The sequence below is a fragment of the Oryctolagus cuniculus genome, chromosome 15 (genome assembly GCF_051225735.1).
Source record: "Oryctolagus cuniculus isolate XC-2025 breed Fujian yellow rabbit chromosome 15, ASM5122573v1, whole genome shotgun sequence".
NCBI lineage: Eukaryota > Metazoa > Chordata > Mammalia > Lagomorpha > Leporidae > Oryctolagus > Oryctolagus cuniculus.
In genome coordinates, this window is record NC_142881.1 from 8381102 (window position 1) to 8406167 (window position 25066).

Here is a 25066-nt window from a genome sequence, read left to right on the forward strand (position 1 = left end):
ACCAGGGTGATGTCATCACCTTTGCAGAGTCACCCAGGGCAGGGCACACAGACGCCCCCAGCTTTTAAAAAGCTGATGAAGACCCCGACTCCACAGCCTAACATGGGGACATTCCGAGGCTTCCTGTGGACTCCTAGAGATACGCCAGGGGCCCCAGTCCAAGCATAGCTCTGGGGATCTGGGCACCCACCTGAGCAGATGACTCCCGCGTCCTCCTGGTGCCCACAGTTGTGGGAGAGCCAGCCGCGGTGGTGGCAGCTCCACAGGTACGCCTCCTGCCCGGAGCAGCTCACATCGTCCAGGACAATCTGGCCAGGGCCCTGACCAAACCGCGCACTTCCTGGGGCCGACACAGCCATGCCACAGCCCAGCTGCCTGCACACCACCTGGGCGTCATTGATGTCCCAGCCGTCGTCACACACGGTGCCCCAGGATCCCTGGTACAGGACCTCCACCCGGCCCTGGCAGCGGTCACCTCCATTCGCCAGTCGCAGTTCCAATCCAGATGGGAAATCTACAGGGGAACACAGGACATGACGTCACCACGTCTGCAGGTGAGGGATCTAAGGTGCGTTCCACACTCAGGAGATTCCAACGGCAAAGGCCTCTTGAGCTGGGTCGCCCTAAACTATGCCCAGAATTTCATTCATCACAGGACCACGGGCAGTGGACACCATGCACTTCCAGGTTAGCCGGCTCTGGTGTTGGAAGCAGCCAGGGTTTTAGTGGAAGGGACCGGAATGAGCACTCTGCTCCAAACTCTGGGTACACTCGGGACACAGCTCTGCGCAGAGAAATCATTGCACCAGACCTCGCCCGAGCACGAGCGCTTGGTGACTTCTGTATGGAACTCTCGGGGTCTGGCCATGTCTGTGCATGACTGGACCTCGGTCAGACTCTGCACATCAGGCCTGGTACCTGCTCCTGTCAGGTCTGACCTCCATGGCCCAGAGACAAGTACAAGGTCACCTGGCATCTCAGGGCCTCCAGCACACACCCCGAATATGTGCAGAGGGACCGTGCCTCAGCCCCTGGACCTGATCCCACTGGACATGGGTCCCGCCCTCAAGGACCTGTCCTCAAACACTCTGCCCTCCCCCTCAACCATCGCCCAGGGACAAGAATGAGGCCCAGCACACGGGCAGCCTCCTCCTCTCATCAGCGACGCAGCGTCCATTCAGAGCCAGGCCGTGAGCCCCAAGGACGGTGAGGGGACACTCACCTGGGGTGGACTCATGGATGACCGTGGTCGGCCACGTGTCTGTGAAGGGCAACAAGGACAAGCAAAAGTTACACCTGAAGGAAAAGGGCCAAGAGCAAAATGTTCCCTGGACCAGGCAGCTGTCACAACTCTGGTTCCACTCCAGGCCCGGCCCCTTGCTCCCTGTGTCTGCTCAGGGCTCCTGCTGCAGCTCAGCCATGGGACAAGGCCCTACTGGACATCTCTGGCCCCTCCAGGTCTTGCCACCTGCAATATCTCGGTTCAGGAAAAACAACTTGGCCTGCTCCATCTGCTCCTTTATTTATTTATTTATTTATTTATTTATTTATTTATTTATTTTGACAGGCACAGTGGATTGTGAGAGAGACAGAGACAAAGGTCTTCTGTTTCCACTGGTTCACCCCCCAGTGGCCACTGCGGCCAGTGCGCAGCAGCTGGCCCACTGTGCTGATCTGAGACCAGGAGCCGGGTGCTTCTCCTGGTCTCCCATGTGTGTGCAGGGCCCAAGGACCTGGGCCATCCTCCATTACACTACCGGGCCACAACAGAGAGCTGGCCTGGAAGAGGGACAACCGGGACAAATCCGGCGCCCTGACAGGGACTAGAACCTAGTGTACCGGCGCCACAGGCAGAGGATTAACCTATTTAGCCGCGGCGCCAGCCTCCATCTGCTCCTTCGGTACTGAGTGGCCCATGGGACACCATTGTCCAGAATTGATGCACTGAACATGAGAATCAGGCAGGACAGTGAGACAGTGAAGGCGAGGGTAGCATCGGACTGACTGGTCACCGGGAGCCTCAGATCCTTCTGCCTGCACCCACCTCATCCCCTGGCACTGAATGCCACTCCTGGGTGCAACTGTGGCCCTGCTGCATCTGAGTCGAAAGAACAGGGCCTTTGCCAATAACAACAGGGGGACTCACCTGGTAGGGGTGTGGTCGTAGGCACGGCATCTGTGACAAAGAGAAGATTAGACACAAAGTACACAGCGGTCACCTGGCAACACAGGCCCCAAGTCCTGATGAAGCCACATACAGAACGGGCGGTCCTCACGCCCACACCCTTCATTTCAGGAACTCTGCCCTGCAGCCCACTGCCATGGCCTGCACCTCTGCCTCCTGAGGCTACGTCTCCACCAGGGTGATGTCATCACCTTTGCAGAGTCACCCAGGGCAGGGCACACAGACGCCCCCAGCTTTTAAAAAGCTGATGAAGACCCCGACTCCACAGCCTAACATGGGGACATTCCGAGGCTTCCTGTGGACTCCTAGAGATACGCCAGGGGCCCCAGTCCAAGCATAGCTCTGGGGATCTGGGCACCCACCTGAGCAGATGACTCCCGCGTCCTCCTGGTGCCCACAGTTGTGGGAGAGCCAGCCGCGGTGGTGGCAGCTCCACAGGTACGCCTCCTGCCCGGAGCAGCTCACATCGTCCAGGACAATCTGGCCAGGGCCCTGACCAAACCGCGCACTTCCTGGGGCTGACACAGCCATGCCACAGCCCAGCTGCCTGCACACCACCTGGGCGTCATTGATGTCCCAGCCGTCGTCACACACGGTGCCCCAGGATCCCTGGTACAGGACCTCCACCCGGCCCTGGCAGCGGTCACCTCCATTCGCCAGTCGCAGTTCCAATCCAGATGGGAAATCTACAGGGGAACACAGGACATGACGTCACCACGTCTGCAGGTGAGGGATCTAAGGTGCGTTCCACACTCAGGAGATTCCAACGGCAAAGGCCTCTTGAGCTGGGTCGCCCTAAACTATGCCCAGAATTTCATTCATCACAGGACCACGGGCAGTGGACACCATGCACTTCCAGGTTAGCCGGCTCTGGTGTTGGAAGCAGCCAGGGTTTTAGTGGAAGGGACCGGAATGAGCACTCTGCTCCAAACTCTGGGTACACTCGGGACACAGCTCTGCGCAGAGAAATCATTGCACCAGACCTCGCCCGAGCACGAGCGCTTGGTGACTTCTGTATGGAACTCTCGGGGTCTGGCCATGTCTGTGCATGACTGGACCTCGGTCAGACTCTGCACATCAGGCCTGGTACCTGCTCCTGTCAGGTCTGACCTCCATGGCCCAGAGACAAGTACAAGGTCACCTGGCATCTCAGGGCCTCCAGCACACACCCCGAATATGTGCAGAGGGACCGTGCCTCAGCCCCTGGACCTGATCCCACTGGACATGGGTCCCGCCCTCAAGGACCTGTCCTCAAACACTCTGCCCTCCCCCTCAACCATCGCCCAGGGACAAGAATGAGGCCCAGCACACGGGCAGCCTCCTCCTCTCATCAGCGACGCAGCGTCCATTCAGAGCCAGGCCGTGAGCCCCAAGGACGGTGAGGGGACACTCACCTGGGGTGGACTCATGGATGACCGTGGTCGGCCACGTGTCTGTGAAGGGCAACAAGGACAAGCAAAAGTTACACCTGAAGGAAAAGGGCCAAGAGCAAAATGTTCCCTGGACCAGGCAGCTGTCACAACTCTGGTTCCACTCCAGGCCCGGCCCCTTGCTCCCTGTGTCTGCTCAGGGCTCCTGCTGCAGCTCAGCCATGGGACAAGGCCCTACTGGACATCTCTGGCCCCTCCAGGTCTTGCCACCTGCAATATCTCGGTTCAGGAAAAACAACTTGGCCTGCTCCATCTGCTCCTTTATTTATTTATTTATTTATTTATTTATTTATTTATTTATTTTGACAGGCACAGTGGATTGTGAGAGAGACAGAGACAAAGGTCTTCTGTTTCCACTGGTTCACCCCCCAGTGGCCACTGCGGCCAGTGCGCAGCAGCTGGCCCACTGTGCTGATCTGAGACCAGGAGCCGGGTGCTTCTCCTGGTCTCCCATGTGTGTGCAGGGCCCAAGGACCTGGGCCATCCTCCATTACACTACCGGGCCACAACAGAGAGCTGGCCTGGAAGAGGGACAACCGGGACAAATCCGGCGCCCTGACAGGGACTAGAACCTAGTGTACCGGCGCCACAGGCAGAGGATTAACCTATTTAGCCGCGGCGCCAGCCTCCATCTGCTCCTTCGGTACTGAGTGGCCCATGGGACACCACTGTCCAGAATTGATGCACTGAACATGAGAATCAGGCAGGACAGTGAGACAGTGAAGGCGAGGGTAGCATCGGACTGACTGGTCACCGGGAGCCTCAGATCCTTCTGCCTGCACCCACCTCATCCCCTGGCACTGAATGCCACTCCTGGGTGCAACTGTGGCCCTGCTGCATCTGAGTCGAAAGAACAGGGCCTTTGCCAATAACAACAGGGGGACTCACCTGGTAGGGGTGTGGTCATGGCCATGGCATCTGTGACAAAGAGAAGAAGATCAGACACAAAGCACACAGCGGTCACCTGGCAACACAGGCCCCAAGTCCTGATGAAGCCACATACAGAACGGGCGGTCCTCACGCCCACACCCTTCATTTCAGGAACTCTGCCCTGCAGCCCACTGCCATGGCCTGCACCTCTGCCTCCTGAGGCTACGTCTCCACCAGGGTGATGTCATCACCTTTGCAGAGTCACCCAGGGCAGGGCACACAGACGCCCCCAGCTTTTAAAAAGCTGATGAAGACCCCGACTCCACAGCCTAACATGGGGACATTCCGAGGCTTCCTGTGGACTCCTAGAGATACGCCAGGGGCCCCAGTCCAAGCATAGCTCTGGGGATCTGGGCACCCACCTGAGCAGATGACTCCCGCGTCCTCCTGGTGTCCACAGTTGTGGGAGAGCCAGCCGCGGTGGTGGCAGCTCCACAGGTACGCCTCCTGCCCGGAGCAGCTCACATCGTCCAGGACAATCTGGCCAGGGCCCTGACCAAACCGCGCACTTCCTGGGGCCGACACAGCCATGCCACAGCCCAGCTGCCTGCACACCACCTGGGCGTCATTGATGTCCCAGCCGTCGTCACACACGGTGCCCCAGGATCCCTGGTACAGGACCTCCACCCGGCCCTGGCAGCGGTCACCTCCATTCGCCAGTCGCAGTTCCAATCCAGATGGGAAATCTACAGGGGAACACAGGACACGACGTCACCATGTCTGGAGGTAAGGGATCTAAGGTGCATTCCACACTCAGGAGATTCCAATGGCAAAGGCCTCTTAGCTGAGTACGCCCTTGACTATGCCCAGAATTTCATTCATCACAGTACTACGGGCAGGGACACTGTACACTTCCATGTCTGCGGGTGCTCCAGTGTTGGAAGCACCCAGGGTCTCAGTGCTATGACAGGAACCACTGTGCATTCCCACCTCTGGGCACACACAGCACGGAGCTCTGCAGAGACGTGACGGCCTCAGGTTCTGCCCGTGTTCAGGAGCTTGAGGGCATGTGCATGGTAGGGTCTGAGCCTGGTAATGTGTGTGGATGGCAGGCCTTGGTCAACTATGTACATAAGGCCTTTTTACCCACTCTTATGAGGCCTCAGAGACAAGCACAAGGTCACCTGGCATCTCAGGGCCTCCAGCACACACCCCGAATATGTGCAGAGGGACCGTGCCTCAGCCCCTGGACTGGATCCCGTTGGACACGGGTCCCGGCCTCAAGGACCTGTCCTCAAACACTCTGCCCTCCCCCTCAACCAACGCCCAGGGACAAGAATGAGGCCCAGCACACGGGCAGCCTCCTCCTCTCATCAGCGACGCAGCGTCCATTCAGAGCCAGGCCGTGAGCCCCCGGGACGGTGAGGGGACACTCACCTGGGGTGGACTCATAGATGACCGTGGTCGGCCACGTGTCTGTGAAGGGCAACAAGGACAAGCAAAAGTTACACCTGAAGGAAAAGGGCCAAGAGCAAAATGTTCCCTGGACCAGGCAGCTGTCACAACCGTGGTTCCACTCCAGGCCCGGCCCCTTGCTCCCTGTGTCTGCTCAGGGCTCCTGCTCCAGCTCAGCCATGGGACAAGGCCCTGCTGGACATCTCTGGCCCCCCCAGGTCTTGCCACCCGCAATATCTCTGCTCAGGCAAAACACCTTGGCCTGCTACTTCTCCTCCTTCTTTGTTATTTTTATTTATTTATTTATTTATTTATTTTTGACAGGCACGGTGGACAGTAAGAGAGATAGAGAGAAAGGTCTTCCGTTTCCGCTAGTTCACCCCCCAATGATCGCTGCGGCCGGTGCGCTGCAGGTGGCCCACTGCGCTGATCTGAAGCCAGGAGCCAGGTGCTTCTCCTGGTCTCCCATGTGTGTGCAGGGCCCAAGGACCTGGAACATCCTCCATTACACTACCGGGCAACAGCAAAGAGCTGGCCTGAAAGAGGGACAACCGGAAAGGAATCTGGCGTCCTGACCGGGACTAGAACCTAGTGTACCGGCCCCGCAGGCGGAGGATTAACCTATTTAGCCGCGGCGCCAGCCTCCATCTGCTCCTTCGGTACTGAGTGGCTCATGGGACACCGTTGTCCACAATTGATGCACTGAACATGAGAATCAGGCAGGGCAGTGAGACAGTGAAGGCGAGGGTAGCATCGGACTGACTGGTCACTGGGAGCCTCAGATCCTTCTGCCTGCACCCACCTCATCCCCTGGCACTGAATGCCACTCCTGGGTGCAACTGTGGCCCTGCTGCATCTGAGTCGAAAGAACAGGGCCTTTGCCAATAACAACAGGGGGACTCACCTGGTAGGGGTGTGGTCATGGCCATGGCACCTGTGACAAAGAGAAGAAGATCAGACACAAAGCACACAGCGGTCACCTGGCAACACAGGCCCCAGAGTCCTGATGAAGGCACACACAGAACGGGCGGTCCTCACGCCCACACCCTTCATCTCAGGAACTCTGCCCTGCAGCCCACTGCCATGGCCTGCACCTCTGCCTCCTGAGGCTACGTCTCCACCAGGGTGATGTCATCACCTTTGCAGAGTCACCCAGGGCAGGGCACACAGACGCCCCCAGCTTTTAAAAAGCTGATGAAGACCCCGACTCCACAGCCTAACATGGGGACATTCCGAGGCTTCCTGTGGACTCCTAGAGATACGCCAGGGGCCCCAGTCCAAGCATAGCTCTGGGGATCTGGGCACCCACCTGAGCAGATGACTCCCGCGTCCTCCTGGTGCCCACAGTTGTGGGAGAGCCAGCCGCGGTGGTGGCAGCTCCACAGGTACGCCTCCTGCCCGGAGCAGCTCACATCGTCCAGGACAATCTGGCCAGGGCCCTGACCAAACCGCGCACTTCCTAGGGCTGACACAGCCATGCCACAGCCCAGCTGCCTGCACACCACCTGGGCGTCATTGATGTCCCAGCCGTCGTCACACACGGTGCCCCAGGATCCCTGGTACAGGACCTCCACCCGGCCCTGGCAGCGGTCACCTCCATTCGCCAGTCGCAGTTCCAATCCAGATGGGAAATCTACAGGGGAACACAGGACACGACGTCACCATGTCTGGAGGTAAGGGATCTAAGGTGCATTCCACACTCAGGAGATTCCAACGGCAAAGGCCTCTTAGCTGGGTCGCCCTTGACTATGCCCAGAATTTCATTCATCACAGGACTACGGGCAGGGACACTGTACACTTCCATGTCTGCGGGTGCTCCAGTGTTGGAAGCAGCCAGGGTCTCAGTGCTATGACAGGAACCACTGTGCATTCCCACCTCTGAGCACACACAGCACGGAGCTCTGCAGACGTGACGGCCTCAGGCTCTGCCCGTGTTCAGGAGCTTGAGGGCATGTGCATGGTAGGGTCTGAGTCTGGTAATGTGTGTGGATGGCAGGCCTTGGTCAACTATGTACATAAGGCCTTTTTACCCACTCTTATGAGGCCTCAGGGACAAGCACAAGGTCACCTGGCATCTCAGGGCCTCCAGCACACACCCCGAATATGTGCAGAGGGACCGTGCCTCAGCCCCTGGACTGGATCCCGTTGGACACGGGTCCCGGCCTCAAGGACATGTCCTCAAACACTCTGCCCTCCCCCTCAACCATCGCCCAGGGACAAGAATGAGGCCCAGCACACGGGCAGCCTCCTCCTCTCATCAGCGACGCAGCGTCCATTCAGAGCCAGGCCGTGAGCCCCAATGACGGTGAGGGGACACTCACCTGAGGTGGACTCATAGATGACCGTGGTCGGCCACGTGTCTGTGAAGGGCAACAAGGACAAGCAAAAGTTACACCTGAAGGAAAAGGGCCAAGAGCAAAATGTTCCCTGGACCAGGCAGCTGTCACAACCGTGGTTCCACTCCAGGCCCGGCCCCTTGCTCCCTGTGTCTGCTCAGGGCTCCTGCTCCAGCTCAGCCATGGGACAAGGCCCTGCTGGACATCTCTGGCCCCTCCAGGTCTTGCCACCTGCAATATCTCCGCTCAGGCAAAACACCTTGGCCTGCTCCATCTGCTCCTTCTTATTTATTTATTTATTTATTTATTTTGACAGGCACAGTGGATTGTGAGAGAGACAGAGACAAAGGTCTTCTGTTTCCACTGGTTCACCCCACAATGGCCACTGCGGCCAGTGCGCAGCAGCTGGCCCACTGTGCTGATCTGAAACCAAGAGCAGGGTGCTTCTCCTGGTCTCCCATGTGTGTGCAGGGCCCAAGGACCTGGGCCATCCTCCATTACACTACCGGGCCACAACAGAGAGCTGGCCTGGAAGAGGGACAACCGGGACAGAATCCGGCGTCCTGACAGGGACTAGAACCTAGTGTACCGGCGCCACAGGCGGAGGATTAACCTATTAAGCCGCGGCGCCAGCCTCCATCTGCTCCTTCGGTACTGAGTGGCCCATGGGACACCGTTGTCCAGAATTGATGCACTGAACACGAGAATCAGGCAGGGCAGTGAGACAGTGAAGGCGAGGGTAGCATCGGACTGACTGGTCAGCGGGAGCCTCAGATCCTTCTGCCTGCACCCACCTCATCCCCTGGCACTGAATGCCACTCCTGGGTGCAACTGTGGCCCTGCTGCATCTGAGTCGAAAGAACAGGGCCTTTGCCAATAACAACAGGGGGACTCACCTGGTAGGGGTGTGGTCATGGCCATGGCATCTGTGACAAAGAGAAGAAGATCAGACACAAAGCACACAGCGGTCACCTGGCAACACAGGCCCCAGAGTCCTGATGAAGGCACACACAGAACGGGCGGTCCTCACGCCCACACCCTTCATTTCAGGAACTCTGCCCTGCAGCCCACTGCCATGGCCTGCACCTCTGCCTCCTGAGGCTACGTCTCCACCAGGGTGATGTCATCACCTTTGCAGAGTCACCCAGGGCAGGGCACACAGACACCCCCAGCTTTTAAAAAGCTGATGAAGACCCCGACTCCACAGCCTAACATGGGGACATTCCGAGGCTTCCTGTGGACTCCTAGAGATACGCCAGGGGCCCCAGTCCAAGCATAGCTCTGGGGATCTGGGCACCCACCTGAGCAGATGACTCCCGCGTCCTCCTGGTGTCCACAGTTGTGGGAGAGCCAGCCGCGGTGGTGGCAGCTCCACAGGTACGGCTCCTGCCCGGAGCAGCTCACATCGTCCAGGACAATCTGGCCAGGGCCCTGACCAAACCGCGCACTTCCTGGGGCCGACACAGCCATGCCACAGCCCAGCTGCCTGCACACCACCTGGGCGTCATTGATGTCCCAGCCGTCGTCACACACGGTGCCCCAGGATCCCTGGTACAGGACCTCCACCCGGCCCTGGCAGCGGTCACCTCCATTCGCCAGTCGCAGTTCCAATCCAGATGGGAAATCTACAGGGGAACACAGGACATGACGTCACCATGTCTGCAGGTGAGGGATCTAAGGTGTGTTCCACACTCAGGAGATTCCAATGGCAAAGGCCTCTTAGCTGGGTCGCCCTTGACTATGCCCAGAATTTCATTCATCACAGGACTACGGGCAGGGACACTGTACACTTCCATGTCTGCGGGTGCTCCAGTGTTGGAAGCACCCAGGGTCTCAGTGCTATGACAGGAACCACTGTGCATTCCCACCTCTGGGCACACACAGCACGGGGCTCTGCAGAGACGTGACGGCCTCAGGCTCTGCCCGTGTTCAGGAGCTTGAGGGCATGTGCATGGTAGGGTCTGAGTCTGGTAATGTGTGTGGATGGCAGGCCTTGGTCAACTATGTACATAAGGCCTTTTTACCCACTCTTATGAGGCCTCAGGGACAAGCACAAGGTCACCTGGCATCTCAGGGCCTCCAGCACACACCCCGAATATGTGCAGAGGGACCGTGCCTCAGCCCCTGGACCTGATCCCACTGGACATGGGTCCCGCCCTCAAGGACCTGTCCTCAAACACTCTGCCCTCCCCCTCAACCGACGCCCAGGGACAAGAATGAGGCCCAGCACACGGGCAGCCTCCTCCTCTCATCAGCGATGCAGCGTCCATTCAGAGCCAGGCCGTGAGCCCCAAGGACGGTGAGAGGACACTCACCTGGGGTGGACTCATAGATGACCGTGGTCGGCCACGTGTCTGTGAAGGGCAACAAGGACAAGCAAAAGTTACACCTGAAGGAAAAGGGCCAAGAGCAAAATGTTCCCTGGACCAGGCAGCTGTCACAACTCTGGTTCCACTCCAGGCCCGGCCCCTTGCTCCCTGTGTCTGCTCAGGGCTCCTGCTCCAGCTCAGCCATGGGACAAGGCCCTGCTGGACATCCCTGCCCCCTCCTGTTCTCACCAGCTGTAATATTCTCTGCTCTAGCAAAACACCTTGGCCTGTTCACGTGCTCCGTTCTTAGTCAATGACCCTGGCACACCATTGTCCAGACTCTGACACTTTAACAAGCATTACGTCGGGCTTTGAGTCAGTGAGGGTGGTGGTAGCATAATGACTGGTCACCAGGTTAGCTGCTGCTAACCTGACGCTGGATTCAAGGTGCAGATTATTTTTGCATCTTCCCACTAAGGGTCAAGGTCTCGGGGCTGGTAGGAGATTCAGAGATCGTCGGTAAACAAGGATGTCTAAGTGGCCTGAGCTCTACCAGGTCGCGAATTCTTCATGAGGAAAAGGACAATGACTGCTCTGCCAGAACCTGAGTTTCTAGAGCTCCAGGTGACAGCAATTCCTCTTCCCAGTGAAATCCTGGAGGCGCCTAGGACCGTCTGTGTGCTTTTCTATCCAGACCTTTTTCTGGACAGAATCTTGAGACCCACCCCAAGAGACAGGACACCTCTTGAGAAGAGAAGCCTGATGACCCCAGGACGTCCTAGGAGGAACGCTGACATATGTCCATCTTAAGTCTCTACCTGATTTCCCTTATGCTATTGCACTGGCTTGTACCTCCAGCATAGTACTGAATAGCACTGGGGTTGGAGGGCATACTTGCCTTGTTTGTGACTTTAGTGAAAATTCTTCTAATGTTTCCCTTTTAAGTAAGATACTAGGTATAAATCTATCCTTTCAAGTTGCTCCAATGAGCACTGACACTTATTTGGACACCTACAAGAATTAACTGGGTGCCAGGGCTTAGGGAGGAGGTCATCTAAGCGCTACTCGTAAGCCACTACAGTCAGGGGCAGAGGACTCTGCCACTGTTGGGCTTACCCTGGAAGTCTCCAGATTGTGTAGCAGCGTGGCCCCTTCCCACACCGCACGTCCCAACAGGAGCAGCTCTAGGTAAGTCCTGGCTGCAGTCTTGTCACACGCACGTCACCTGAACCCCTCTGCCCCTTGCCTCCATCCCTGGCTGGGCCCCTGAGGCCCTGCTCTCTGTCTACTGTGCACAGAGACCGAAGGAGAAACCGCCGCAGAGGAATGAATAGCTTTTCCTCTTGCAACTGCTGCAAAGAAGAAAAGGCGGGCATTGTGGGTAGGGACGCAGCTAAATTAGAATAGAGCCAGTTTCGCCCTCAGCTCCAGCGACATCTGGGTCCTTACTTCAGGGACAAGAAAGAAGGTAAGATCACAGGTCATCTCGTGGGCCTCGGGAACAGAAATGCCTGATGCGTGGATCAGCAAAAGACCAGCAGGCCTCCCAACCAGTCCATGCCACGGCAGGCCAGGGACCTTGGCGGAGGTGGTTCTTGATCTTGTCCTCAGGCCAATGCTTCCCATCAGAAATGGGAAATTACATCTATTCCCAAAGCCCAGGCTTCCAGAATCCCAGGCTGCATTGCCTTTGCTTTCTGAATCTGTCACTGGGGTGTCCACCGTGGCAGGTCGGGGGGAAGAGGACTTCTGACGTCCACAGCTGAAGGATCACGGCAGCTGCAGGTTGAGAATGAGCCGAGGTAGACTGAAACGGGCTAAGGGAAAGGGCACGGCAAGGGTGCGGCAGGGTGCTCCTGCCTCTCCAAGGCCTGCAGCCAGAGGCCTGATGGGTGAGGCCTGGGGGACACGGCATGAGCTACAGAACCCCTAGCACCAGGCCACGGGGCTCCCCCTTGGAGCATCTTCAGGTTGGTCCATCCCCACCTCAGGGGCACGACCCGTGGACAGGACTCCTGCTCAGGGCAGAGGCTTAATTCATAAGGGTCCTCCTTGGGAGCTGAGCCCCTCCCCTGTGTGCTCTGCCCCGCTCTGGATCAGACATGAACGCATGGATGCAGCAGGGGAGGGAGCCCACAGGGGTTCCTCGTGGCAGACATTACCTTCTGTCGTCGTTGTCGCCTCCACAGGTGCCCCTGGGGAAGACACGGAATCTGCAGAATGGAATGGTTGGATGTCAGCCCTCATTTGAAGGGGAGGGGCCTTGCTTCCCCAGCTCTGAAGCAAACAAGGGCCAGACCAGAGACCCTGAAGGCCCTGCCCATGGCGGAAAGGCTGCGGCTTTTCCTTGTGAAGCCCAGTGCCATGCCTGTGGTTCTGCCAGCCCCTCTTCAGCACTATAAACTGCCACGAGCATCCTCTGCCTGCCACCATCCTCTACCTCCTCTGCTGCCACGGTCTCCACCTAAAACCTGGTCCGCAAACAGCCCCATCCAAGCCACAGTCAGACTCCCAGTCACACCCGCCTGCTTCTAGAGCTCACATACAGCCCCACGTGGCAAACACTGGCCAGCACTGAGCTATTCCTGAGAGGGTGGCCCCAAGTTTCCAAAGAGGCATTGCAGAATGCCAGAGTAAAACTGCTCAGAGGCAACTCCCTGGAGGCACCCGTTCCCAAGTGGTGGCTGGAATACCATGGCCACGTGCTGCACGTGGGATTACAGAGGCCAGTCCACAGCTCACTGCACATGCTAGGGGGTACCTAAAAGTGGACTGTTTACCCAGAAGCTCCTCTTTGGGGTACCTGCTGGGGTCCTTGGAGGATTCTTTGTGGATTAAAGGTCTTGTTGGTGTTTGAACACCTACCAGCACCAAGTGAGAAGATAAGAAATACAGCTTTGGGATTGGATGCAGCCTGGGTTGAGGTAGGGACAATTTCCTTTTCCCACTGAGGTTGTGTCTTCTGCCTGTCATTTAGTGTGATTCAGAGGACATACTGGTCACCTTTGATTGGATCTTGGTGCATATTTAAGTATTAAAGACCTGAGTTCCCCATCCTCCTGCCACTTAGAGGATATTTACTTAGACATCCCAGGCCAGGGACGGTCACCATGCTGCTCGCCACAGCCAGGCCACTGAGCAATGGTGTTGGCCACCTGCAAAGGGACCGTGATTGAAACCTGAGCCCAGCACTTCCCAGTGCTAGGACAACAGGCAGATCCCTTAGTGCCTCTGGGCCTGGATGTTTGTGTGTGTGAAAAAGGCCAGGGACTGCTGCATGGTTCACAGCACAGTGTGTGGACTGCACACATGTGTGTGCACACACACACATGCACACACAGGCACAAACACACACACACCTCACGGTATCGACCCAGTCAGCACCTGTCCCTGGAGTCGCGCAGGTGACAGCAGAGTGACACTCGCACTACCTGAGCACACGACTCCGGCGTCTTCCCTGTGGCCACACTCATGGTTGTACCACCCGTCATGAGGACAGCTCGACAGATCAGGCTCCCATCCTGAGCAGTACACAGCGCCCAAGAGAACGTTCCCCGAGCCCTGACCGAAGTGAGCCCCGCCCAGGGCAGACACGGAACGGCCACAGCCAAGCTGCCGACAGACGACATCTGCATCCTGGGTGTCCCAGCTGTCGTCACACACGGTGCCCCAGTAGCCTTGGTACAGGACCTCCACCCGGCCCTGACACCGGTCACTTCCATCCACCAGTCTCACGGGCAAACCTGCATTGACACAGCGGGAAGTCCTCGGCTTCGCGATCCCCCTGGCTTGCCCCACCCCACACCACCCTCTCCCCTGCCTTGGCCACCCACACAGGTCTCTCCCTCCTTCAGGACCTAACGTACCACTCGTTGTCTTTGCCCCCTTCTCACTTGGCCTTTGCCCCCTGGAGAACCTCACATACTCGGAGAACTCTGCAGACAGAGGACCCCTGGATCCACCTCTCCGGTCCTGGCCCAGCCCCGAGTTCCAGACCAATGCTTCCATGGCTCCCTGGGTGTCAGCAAAGACCTCTCAACTATGGTGGAAATCTGGGGGTCACAGTTGATGGCTCCTTCTCACCTCTGTATCTGTCTCGGGGCTCACTACTGCCTCTTACTCTCACTGCCATTTCACCCGGTCTGACCTCCACTCTCTTGAACCTGGCCATCTCCAGGGGTCACCCAGGTGGTTGACCTCTGCCCCTGCTTTCTCTAATCACCCAGATTCAGTGACTCAGTGCTTCAGGGGTGCCTGCTCCATGCCCATTCCTGTGCTAATAGGATGCACCTCTCTACCCAACAGCCTCCAGGTTTTATCTTTACTAAGCACAGCTGTATTCCAGTCACTTCCCCATTCAAAGTACCCCAACTCCCATGAGGATCAAGTCCAAGATAGTGCTGTCCCAAGGGCAGGCCTCACCCTGCCCTGCCAGCCTCCTCTCCCATGAAAGGATGCCCGCTGTAGAGACGGCCACAGCGGGCAGGCCAATGGCACCATGTCGCCACCCAACATGGTGCCCCTAAGTCACCCACTGCACTGACTACATGAGAAAAGTAGGCTGCAGGGCTGGAGGGGTCCCGATGCTGGCTGTGGCTATCTTGAGGTTACAAGAAATCTGTGTCAGAGAGTGAGAGGTTGGACTGGGATGGGGGTAAGGAGACAGGTGGTTGCTATTGGTCCAGGGATGGGGGACGGGCCAAGAAAAGAGGGAGGAAAGGCCAAAATCAGGGTCTTCCAAAGGTGTATTCTGGGCCTCCTTACTGCCCCCCTGCTGGTCCCTCCTAGAACTGCATCCCTTGCCTCAGCCTATCTCCCCTGGGTGCCAGTCAGAAATCTGCCCCTCGGGTCTTTCCCAGCCATTGTCCTGGAAGGGGAGGGCCTGGCCTCCACCCCAGCCGGGCTGCAGTGGCAGAGTTGTTGCCCTGAGTGAATGTGCAGATGGCCCTGACATATCAAACTTGGGAAGTCTGCACACTCTCACTGCACACAGTGGGGAGATGGGCTTGTTTAGTCATAGGTGGGGGAAAGGCCCTTCTCCTGGGTTCAAATCTCTTCCCTGCCACCAGCCACATGACCTAGACACAGAAGCATTGACAAATTACCTAACTATGCCCTAGCTTTCCTATCTGCAAAATGGGCGTAAAAATACTTACCTCAGAGCAATGTTGGGAAGATTTCATGATAATAGGATGTATTATGTTCTAGTTGAGCATTTATTATGTGCCAGTGCTTTAAATGTTCTTTTGTATTAATTCATTTAATGTATGAAAATAATTTTGTGCGGGATATTTAGCAGGTAATTGTAGATGCTAGTCACCTTCTCAATAACTGCTATTTTTAGTGAGAAAAAAAAGTACTGATTTTTTAAATTATCTCTCCTGACACCAAGTTGAAGCTAATTTCATCTCAAGAGTGACTGGGACGCAGAGAGAAGGAAGAATGAGAGACAGGATTGGCTAAGTGTGCACCTGGGACATGCCCAGGATCTGGGCACCCACATCTCTCAACCCCGCTCCATCCCTACTTCCAAAAAGCAGGCATTTGCTCTAAGGCCAAGGCTGTACTGTCTCAACTAGCCAACTGTACCTGAACTGGCCGGGCCAGCCAGAGACAAGCCCTGGAAGAGGAGTAGAGAATGAGAGGGTCTTACCATGGTAGGTGGTATATGGGATCCACTGACCTAGAAAGAAATCAGACTCATCTTAGAAAAGAGACAATCTACAGGTTGCAGAACCTCACAATCACGCCAGAGGGCGCTGAGGTTCAGTCTTGGCCTGATGCCTCCAGTGGGCTTGCCAAAACGGAGCTGGCAGACTGCAGTAACTGGGTAGCATACGAAGTGCTCAATAATCTTAACAAAATAAAGAAAAACAGATAGCATGTAAAATATAGGTGCGTATCTCCTGTCTTTACATTCTTAGCACAGTGGTGCTCCTTTAATGACACTGCCAACCCTAAGTGTTGCTGGATTTCTCATCCTCAAGTGGGTTTGCGAAAACTGTAGATTCCTGAGCTCTGCCCTCCAAAGGGGTTCTTGAGAGCGGGCGAGGGAGGCGGACCCCAGGGTCTGCGTTCAGGCAAGCGCTCTGCTTCTGACACGCTCTGGAGCTTGAGGCAGAGGCAAAATAAAACCGCCGTGCAGCGTGACTGTGGAGCCACGTTGTCCATTTACACCACCGCCGGAAGAAGACAAACTGTACTTCCTGCGGCCCTCATGCATTCATTCAAGTGCCACGAGGCAGCATGTATTCTCAAGCTATAAGTGACTGTAGAGGGTGAAAAACTCAGTCATACAAGATACTGGTTTCGAAATACTTACCAGGTGTGGACTGCTCTGTGCTAGCAGTAGCTGCAAAAAGAAGGCGATCAGAGACGCGTGTGCTGCACCCTGGGGGCCGTGTGCTGCACCCTGGGAGCCGTGTGCTGCACCCTGGGGGCCGTGTGCTGCACCCTGGGAGCCGTGTCCTCCTGTCCTGGGGGCCGTGTCCACCTGTCCTGGGGGCCGTGTCCTCCTGTCCTGGGGGCCGTGTGCTGCACCCTGGGGGCCGTGTGCTGCACCCTGGGGGCCGTGTGCTGCACCCTGGGGGCCGTGTCCACCTGTCCTGGGGGCCGTGTGCTGCACCCTGGGAGCCGTGTCCGCCTGTCCTGGGGGCCGTGTGCTGCACCCTGGGGGCCGTGTGCTGCACCCTGGGGGCCGTGTCCTCCTGTCCTGGGAAGCCAGCAGCTGACTTGGAGGCAGAGGCGCAGCCCCCACACACAGAGCAACGTCTACACCCGAGCCAAGAGCACGGACCTCTCAGCAGGGCTGAGAATTCAAGCTCAAACAACGCACCTCCATTTTCACGTGTCAGAAAAAGCCAAGCGGTGGAGTCACAGCACAGTCAGCACTGTGCGCCTGCAGCTTCACTTCTGTGGACTCAGCTGAGAGCAGCTCAAAAATACTCAGGAAAAAGAGGCATCTCTGTGACACACGCACAGATTGTCTCCTTGTCATATAAGTCAGTTATGTAGAATTATATAGCATAGTGTAGACATGCGATCTAGAGACGGCTCCAAGTACACAGGCGGATGTGGGCGCACCATGTCATTTTATACGTCCGTGGACGTTGGTATCCGCCGGGGGGTCCTGGAGCCAATTCCCACGGAAGTGGAGGAACGACCACCTGCAGCAATGGTGCCTGTGTGGTTAATCCAGTCCCCGATAGAGAGCGCAATGCCCCATACACCAGAAAAGGAAGTGCAAGTACTGCTCAGGACCTGGCAGGAGGATATGACATGAAGGTGGCTCCCGGCCGCGTCCTCTGTCCCACCGGGCCAGAGCTGGGCACCGGAGCATCCTGGCTGCCAGCTAGGGGCACTGAGAGCCAGCAAACTGCTAAGTTCTTAGCGGTGTAAGGTGCTAAGCCAGGCGTGGTCTCTCCCTCCAGAGATGCTCGCGGAGCAGGATCCTAGAAACACCCACAGGGAGTTCAGCACCGGAAGCCCGGGCTGGCGCAGCAGCCGTGGGAGATGAGAGTGGCGCCGCTCTGTGTGCCTGTGTGTCCAGGTGTGCACCTGTCCCTGCGTGTCCGTGTGTCTGTGTGTGTGTGAGGGAGGTACAGCTGTGAGTGTGTGGATGTGTGAGTGTATGTCTGTGTGTGAGGCAGGTACAGCTGTGAGTGTGTGGATGTGTGAGTGTGTGTCTGTGTGTGTGTGAGGGAGGTACAGCTGTGAGTGTGCGAATGTGTGAGTGTGTCTCCTCTGTGTGTGTCTGTGTGTGAGGCTAGTACAGCTGTGAGTGTGTGGATGTGTGAGTGTGTCTCCTCTGTGTGTGTGTGTGTGAGAGAGGTATGATCTGTTGTATATGAGTGTGTGGATGTGTGAGTGTGAGTGTGTGTGTGTGAGGGAGGTACAGCTGTGAGTGTGCGAATGTGTGAGTGTATGTCTGTGTGTGAGGCAGGTACAGCTGTGAGTGTGTGGATGTGTGAGTGTATGTCTGTGTGTGAGGCAGGTACAGCTGTGAGTGTGTGGATGTGTGAGTGTGTGTCTGTGTGTGTGAGGGAGGTACAGCTGTGAGTGTGCGAATGTGTGAGTGTGTCTCCTCTGTGTGTGTCTGTGTGTGAGGCTAGTACAGCTGTGAGTGTGTGGATGTGTGAGTGTGAGTGTGTGTGTGTGAGGGAGGTACAGCTGTGAGTGTGTGGATGTGTGTGTGTGTGTGTGAGGCAGGTACAGCTGTGAGTGTGTGGATGTGTGAGTGTGTCTCCTCTGTGTGTGTCTGTGTGAGAGAGGTATGATCTGTTGTGTATGAGTGTGTGGATGTGTGTGTCTGTGTGTCTCCTGTTTCTGTGTGAGTGTGAGAGGTATGACTTGTTGTCGATGAGTGTGCGTCTGTGTGAGTGTCTGGATGTGTGAATGTGTGTCTCCTCTGTGTGTCTGAGAGGTATGATTTGTTGTATACGAGTGTGTGTGTGTGAGTGTGTCTTTGTGTGAGAGGTATGATTTATTGTATACAAGTGTGTGCATACACATGCATATGTTTGTCTATTGTGTGTCTTTATGATGTGTCTCTGTGTGAGTGTGTCTGCATGTATGTAGATGTGTTGAGATCCACAGTATTTAGAAAGAGGAACCCTATTTAGCCAGCTGGAGGCAGGCAACAGCCAGACTGCCAGGCAGTGGGAACAGCATGAGACAGGACCACGGCCAGACCCGGCACTACTGAAGGGGGAAGTGCAGGTTATCCCAGGAAACAGAATAAAATCAAGGGTAGAAAACAGGAGGAACATGTGGGGAGCTGAAATCCAGGGGTTGTCAGGCTGTGGGGAGACACAGCCACAGCAGGGCATGGTTTGGTACCCTCCAAGAGACAGAGGAAAGGAGGGAGAGAGAGAGAGAAAGGGAGAGAAAGAGAGAGAGAGAGAGAGAGAGAGAAAGGCAAATGGTCCTGCTCACACAGAATCTCAGTAAACTGACACTGAGACTCAACAGTCACCGGGCCTCCCCACCAGCTCTGTCCCCGTCACCACCGGACGCTCTGAGAACACAAAGCCAGGCCTGAGGGATCAACTGCAAATCACTGGTCTAACAGTGACAGCCACGGGTCTGGGATCCTGATCATCTTGTCTGTGTCAGTTACTTGGCCTGATTCGCTCGGCAAATACTGGTCTCAAGCCAGACACGGCTGCAGGAGGAAGGCGCATGGCGGGCGTTTGCAGGGGAGCCTCTTCTGCCAGTTTCCAGAACACACAAAGCATGTACTTAACCAACAAGGACAAAGTCGAGGCTTCTGATCAGTAAGCATCCCTCTTCCCTGAACCTCAAGGATTCTCCTAAGCCCAAGCAATCATTTCCTCTCCTTCATCATACGTAATGATTGGTGTGGTCTAACTACAACCCTCTGTCCTTCTCAGTCAAAAGCAAAATTAGAAAGCACTGTTCCTTCTAAACACTTGCCAGCCACCACGAATACCAACCACGAATCACCCTCGAGGTGGAACAAGTAGCTATCACTCGCCACGGCCGGGTTCGCAGGAGGGAAGGTCATGAATACAATTAGACGTATACCTTGAGATAGAGCTGGACCCCATAACAGACTGAGTGCGAGGACAGTGGAGATGTCCATGGTGCTGGCTTCCTCTGCACCTAAGTGGTGTTTCCTTGGTATTTATGGGTTCCTGGGTGAGAGGAGGCGTGTCCTCTGAGGTGGCATAATCACCCTATCGCTGCCATAAATCAATCTCAAGGAAGTGAGGGGCTGTGCTGACGGTCACTGGCTAATCTGAGGGAGCAGCTTAGGTGTGTTTGATTGATCGCTGCTTGAATGACCTGGCCGTGGCCCAACTGCAAACACACCAGCATTGGCGTGTGATTTCCAGCTTCCTCCTAGGGGCACCCCCCAGGCTACCAAGCGCTGCCTGAACACGGGCTTGATCTGCGCCTTGGAGAGTCTGAATGAACCTGTGGGAAGCAGGATGTGGGCTGCTGCGCAAACACAGAACACCATGCCAAAGGGGAGAGCTCATTTGTCCTGGCCCCTGTGCGTACAGCCTGCCTCGGAGGAATGAGGATGACAACAGTGCAGACGTGACGGGGGAGCAGAGGGCACGAGGAGCAAGTCAGTGGAGGCCGCGGGTCTGCCCCAGCTCCAGCCACCGTCTCCTGGGACTCTCACTAACCCCAGAGCACAGGAGCTGAGAAACATGTGTCCTCACACTGAACCACCTGCGACCAATTCACAGGGTTTGGAGTTCTCGTCCTTGGCATTCATGCTGTATAATGCTTGGAGCTGGGCAAAGTCACGAAGCCGGGCCCCAGCCTTCGCCCACCTTGCAGAGAATGCCATTCCTCGGGTTTGCTTTGCAGCCAGCACCTCACTGGATGGCATCTCCATCACTAGACTTTGACAATCCCCTGCCAATCAGCCAAGAAGGCTGCCTGCTCTCGTTTAGTGAGACACGCTGGGCGGCTGGCGTGTTGGTAAGAAGCAGGCAGCTTTGCAGGACATCCCCGTTGTCCCATCTGGCATGAGCAGTGTCCTGCCTCTTAGCTGTGACGCCAGGACTAGCGGATGACACGCTGACTTCCTGCTGCTAATGAGTAGTGTCCGAGCTTCTTTCTGGAGGGCACCTTGAGCCTAGGGCTTGTGTCAGCCACCAGCCAGGATCAAGGGTGCATTCGGCTTCACCCAGATGAAAATCATTCAAGCTGCAGTTTCCCCTGTGACCCCCCAGCTTCTGCTGTGGTTCTTCTGAGGAACACTCATGCTCCCAGCTCTGTTCATTCTCTCACTGCCTCCAAGCACACGCGAGAGAACGACACAGGGCTGCACATCTGCTAGAGAATCCCTCTCAGCAGACACGCATCGATGATGATCGGTGGGTTCCTGCAGCACGGGGCTCAGAGTGGTTATGAAGCTAGGTCTGGGATCATCAGGAAGAGTGCTGTGACAGACTGGCAAGATCTGCCTTGAGCTTGGCAGAGGAAGGTGCTGGCAGGACTAGTATCTGTGAGAGAAGTGTCCCTTCCTCTCAGATGCATACAGCCTGGTCTTAGAGACAAGGGCAACAGGGGCACAAGGCAGTCATACCAGTTGCTATGGGAACACAAGGAAAGGCATTCATACAAGTTACTAGGAAACACACAGGAAAGGAATTCATGCCAGTTGCTATGGGAACACACAGGAAAGGCATCTATTGGATGGCAAGGCAGTTTCTCAGAGAAGGTGGTGACTAAGCCCCGCCTTGAAGGATAAGCAGAGGCTGGCCCAGCAGGCGAGAGTGAGAAGACGGATGAGGAGGACGGGATGGCCATCCTGGGCTGTGTAAGTGTGGGGCGAGGAGGCAACCCCGTGGAGTCTGTGGTCCTGTCCGTATCTCAGCTCACAGAACCTCCTGCTTCAGAGCTCTGGGGTCCTCGGAACTGTACCATGGCACCACCTCCCACTGTGGTGGTTTGGGCGACCTGGTCACTCCCTCCCTCGGGCCCCTCCAGGTGGAGAGCAGGAAAGCACCCAAGACCACAAGGGCCTGACAGCCTTTTGTTCTGAGGTACCAGGAAGAAGGAAGCAGAGGACACCCGGCTGTCATCTCAAATCCAGCCCGGGAGGGGTCCTACATGGGAGATGTGTGGCGTCAGTGGACAGGAGGACATGGCTGTCCTCAGCATGGGGGGAGAACGGGCTGCCTGCGACCACCAGGGGACCCTTGGGCTTCATCACCACGCACCCCAACTTGTCCCCATATGAACTTGGGGGTCAAATGGCCCTGCTCAGAGGCCTCCTGAGGCCAGCAGCTCAAACTCTCCATGGAACCACCTCTCCCCTCCCACCGACAGGAGCGCCTGCTTCAGCCGCATGTCCGGGTGGAAGCTGCCGCTAAGAATGACCGGAAGGGCGGGCGTCTGGCCTCGTGGTTAAAACCCCTCCTGAGACACTGGATCCCACACCGCAGTGCCCAGGTTGAGTGGTGACCCCACTGCCAGTTCCAGCTCTCCTGCCCACCCACACCCTGGGAAGCAGCCGGTGATGGCGCCAGTGTCTGGATTCCTGACACCTGCGTGGGAGACCCAGATGGAGTTCTGGGGTCTGGGCTGGCTACTGTGGGCATCTGGGGAGTTAAACCAACAGATGGAAGATCTCTCTCTCTCTCTCCCTCATCCTCTCCCTCTGATTCTCTGCCTTTCACATAAATAAAAGTTCAAGTTAAAATTTAAAAAAAGCAACAGGAAGGGAGAGAAGCCCACAGCAGCTGGAGCACTTGCTGCCCGGGCCCCACTATAAAGAACAGCCCGAGGCACAGGAACCCAGCAACCTTCACAGTGAACCCCAGAAGACAAGGCAAGCCTTGGAACCCCAGCACTGGGCCATGGTCTTCAAGGGGAACGGGCTCATCCGGGGTCACACAGGAAGAGCCCCTCCCCCACTGTGATTCCCAGGGAGGCCTGAACTCGAACCAGGTCAGCAGAGCTGCTCAGACGGCAGACTGCAGAGGGCCCCGGGCACGTCACCCACCTGGGCCTCTCTTCCGCCCCCGCCACCCCTCCTCCTCACCACTGCCCCCAGGCAGCCCCCGTGGGCAGAGCTGAGAGTCCTGATGGAGGCCAAACCTCCCTTCGTGCGGCAGGCGACGGGGAGGCTGCCAGGGTAGCCCTGTGGCTGAGCCGGCTCGTGGCTGACTCCGCAGGCCGGGCAATAGCTCCCTTGCAAAAGCTCCTCTCTAGCCACAGACGGCACCCTGGGAGGCTGGGGGAGGTGGGAGTGAGCAGCAGCCAGGGCCTCTGCCACCACCAAGGGGCCTCGCAGTGCTGAGAACGGCCAGAAGCTGGGCACGGAGCTCAGGAGCTATGAAGGGGAACTGCAGTCTCCGTCGGAAGCTTCTAGAGCCGTGGTGTGCCCAGGCTCGGATCACAGGAGCCTGTGTGACCGTGGCACCCTTCAGCTGTCAGCTGACCCCCAAGCCTCATTCTGCCCCGTCCAGCAGCATACCACAGTCGGGAGCCGTCGGCAGCACCGCAACAGCCTTCAGCATTGTGTGTGTGGCAACAACCAGCTCACACGTTTCGGCCCTGCAGAGCAGGCCCTCCCGCTCAGGCTGTGAGAGACCCCCCACCACCACAAGCCATCCCTGCCAAGCTTCCAGGATCAACTGAGTCTCATCGTCATGGTGACCTCCAGGCAGGTGCTGTTGGCGGCCACCCCCACTTTCCAAGGTCACCAACACACAGCCTCTGGTGGGGACACTGACTCCGTGTCCAGGGCAGAGCTCAGAGTGGCAACCAGCTCCCGTCAGGAGGATAGATGAGTTCAAGGTTCACCAGGATACCACCCAACCCCAGAATCTCGCAGCAAACACAGCCCTCGAGGGACCCTTAAAACGCAGAAGTCCAGTTGGATCCACTGCAAACTAAGACTGAAAACCTCACCATGGTCTCAAAGGCCCGCCGCCCACTTGAGGGATGGTCCAGGCTCGGGGCCCTGGCACTGGATAGGAGGGCATCAAAAGGACTGCAGACATTTTGGACAAAAGCCCTCCTGGTGGCCTGCCCCGAAAAGACGAGAGGGAGAATGTTTTTCATGGCAACGCTAGATCGGGACTGGCATGCCTGGAACCACTCGGGCCACTTGCAGTCCAGGGCCAGCCAAGTAAGAAAGTCAGAGAAGCCACGTGCCGCGGCTTCCCAGCCCCTCTCAGCAACCCCGCCCTCGGAGCCCAGGAGCCTCTGCTCCCGGTGATGCCACAGGTGATCCCACAGCGCTTCTCCATGAAGACGGGGCGCTGCTGCCTCGCCTCTCAGAGCCAGCTCACCCCACGGCAACCAGGCTCTTGGAAATCTGATTACACTAATTATCCTGTCCAGACGTTAATTGGTAAACCAGGAAGGCCATGCACTCATGGACAATAGGAGTATACTTTGGCTCCCGAGCTGGTCTGCCTGAGAGACGAAATTATACACCAACAGTTTACTTGGGAGCAAAGAATGAGAACAAGGAAACCGGCTGGCATCCAAAAGAAACTCTTACTGAAATAATGGACCCTGTCCCCGGGCTTCCTCGGGAGGTTCTGCACAAAGAACTGCCCCGGGCCCCCTGACTGCGGCCCTCCCGAGCCCCAACCCAGGGGCCCCTCGCCTGTTAAGAGACTCTGGAACAGGCCGTGGCCACGTCAGGGCACCCTGAGCCTGGCCACAGCCCATGCAGTCTGTTTCATAATCATTCATGTTCAAGTCGCTTCAGAGAGCGGCGTCTGCTGGTGTTTTTGCTAAGAAACTGGGGCTCAGTTCATTTAGGAGGATTCTTGTGGTACTCAGGGGGATGACATTGAACCCATGTCTACCCAGAAGGGCCCCCAGCTGCAGGACCCTCCCTAGTCCCCTTCAGCCACAAAAGGACAAGGAGGTAGGAGTGAACAGGAAGCCCAAGGGACCGCCAGTAGGTGCAACCATCTAGAGAGATGGCTACCATCAGCCAAACAGATAGGACCAAGTGTACCCCATACCAGACCT

General features: G+C 56.8%; 1 protein-coding gene across 5 annotated transcripts in view; it reads right to left on the reverse strand.

The window, feature by feature from the left end:
• The window catches only part of LOC100008679 (scavenger receptor cysteine-rich domain-containing protein DMBT1), a 43820-nt gene extending 23561 nt beyond the window's left edge, over nucleotides 1-20259 (reverse strand). Inside the window, exons 1-18 of one of the 5 annotated variants that reach the window (XM_070058303.2) lie at nucleotides 20132-20239; nucleotides 16239-16268; nucleotides 14017-14328; nucleotides 12748-12798; nucleotides 10592-10630; nucleotides 9578-9901; nucleotides 9173-9202; nucleotides 8262-8300; nucleotides 7250-7573; nucleotides 6845-6874; nucleotides 5923-5961; nucleotides 4908-5231; nucleotides 4504-4533; nucleotides 3580-3618; nucleotides 2548-2871; nucleotides 2147-2176; nucleotides 1223-1261; nucleotides 191-514 (exon numbers count right to left, since the gene is read on the reverse strand). In XM_070058303.2, the coding sequence (XP_069914404.2) occupies nucleotides 191-514; nucleotides 1223-1261; nucleotides 2147-2176; nucleotides 2548-2871; nucleotides 3580-3618; nucleotides 4504-4533; nucleotides 4908-5231; nucleotides 5923-5961; nucleotides 6845-6874; nucleotides 7250-7573; nucleotides 8262-8300; nucleotides 9173-9202; nucleotides 9578-9901; nucleotides 10592-10630; nucleotides 12748-12798; nucleotides 14017-14328; nucleotides 16239-16268; nucleotides 20132-20189 (2386 nt within the window). In that variant the 5' untranslated portion in view covers nucleotides 20190-20239. Of the gene's footprint in view, nucleotides 1-190; nucleotides 515-1222; nucleotides 1262-2146; nucleotides 2177-2547; nucleotides 2872-3579; nucleotides 3619-4503; nucleotides 4534-4907; nucleotides 5232-5922; nucleotides 5962-6844; nucleotides 6875-7249; nucleotides 7574-8261; nucleotides 8301-9172; nucleotides 9203-9577; nucleotides 9902-10591; nucleotides 10631-12747; nucleotides 12799-14016; nucleotides 14329-16238; nucleotides 16269-20131 lie in introns of all 5 variants that reach the window. The other 4 variants (XM_051824338.3, XM_051824339.3, XM_089313876.1 and 1 more) reach the window with 4 other exon arrangements.
• Nucleotides 20260-25066: the final 4807 nt, after the last annotated feature.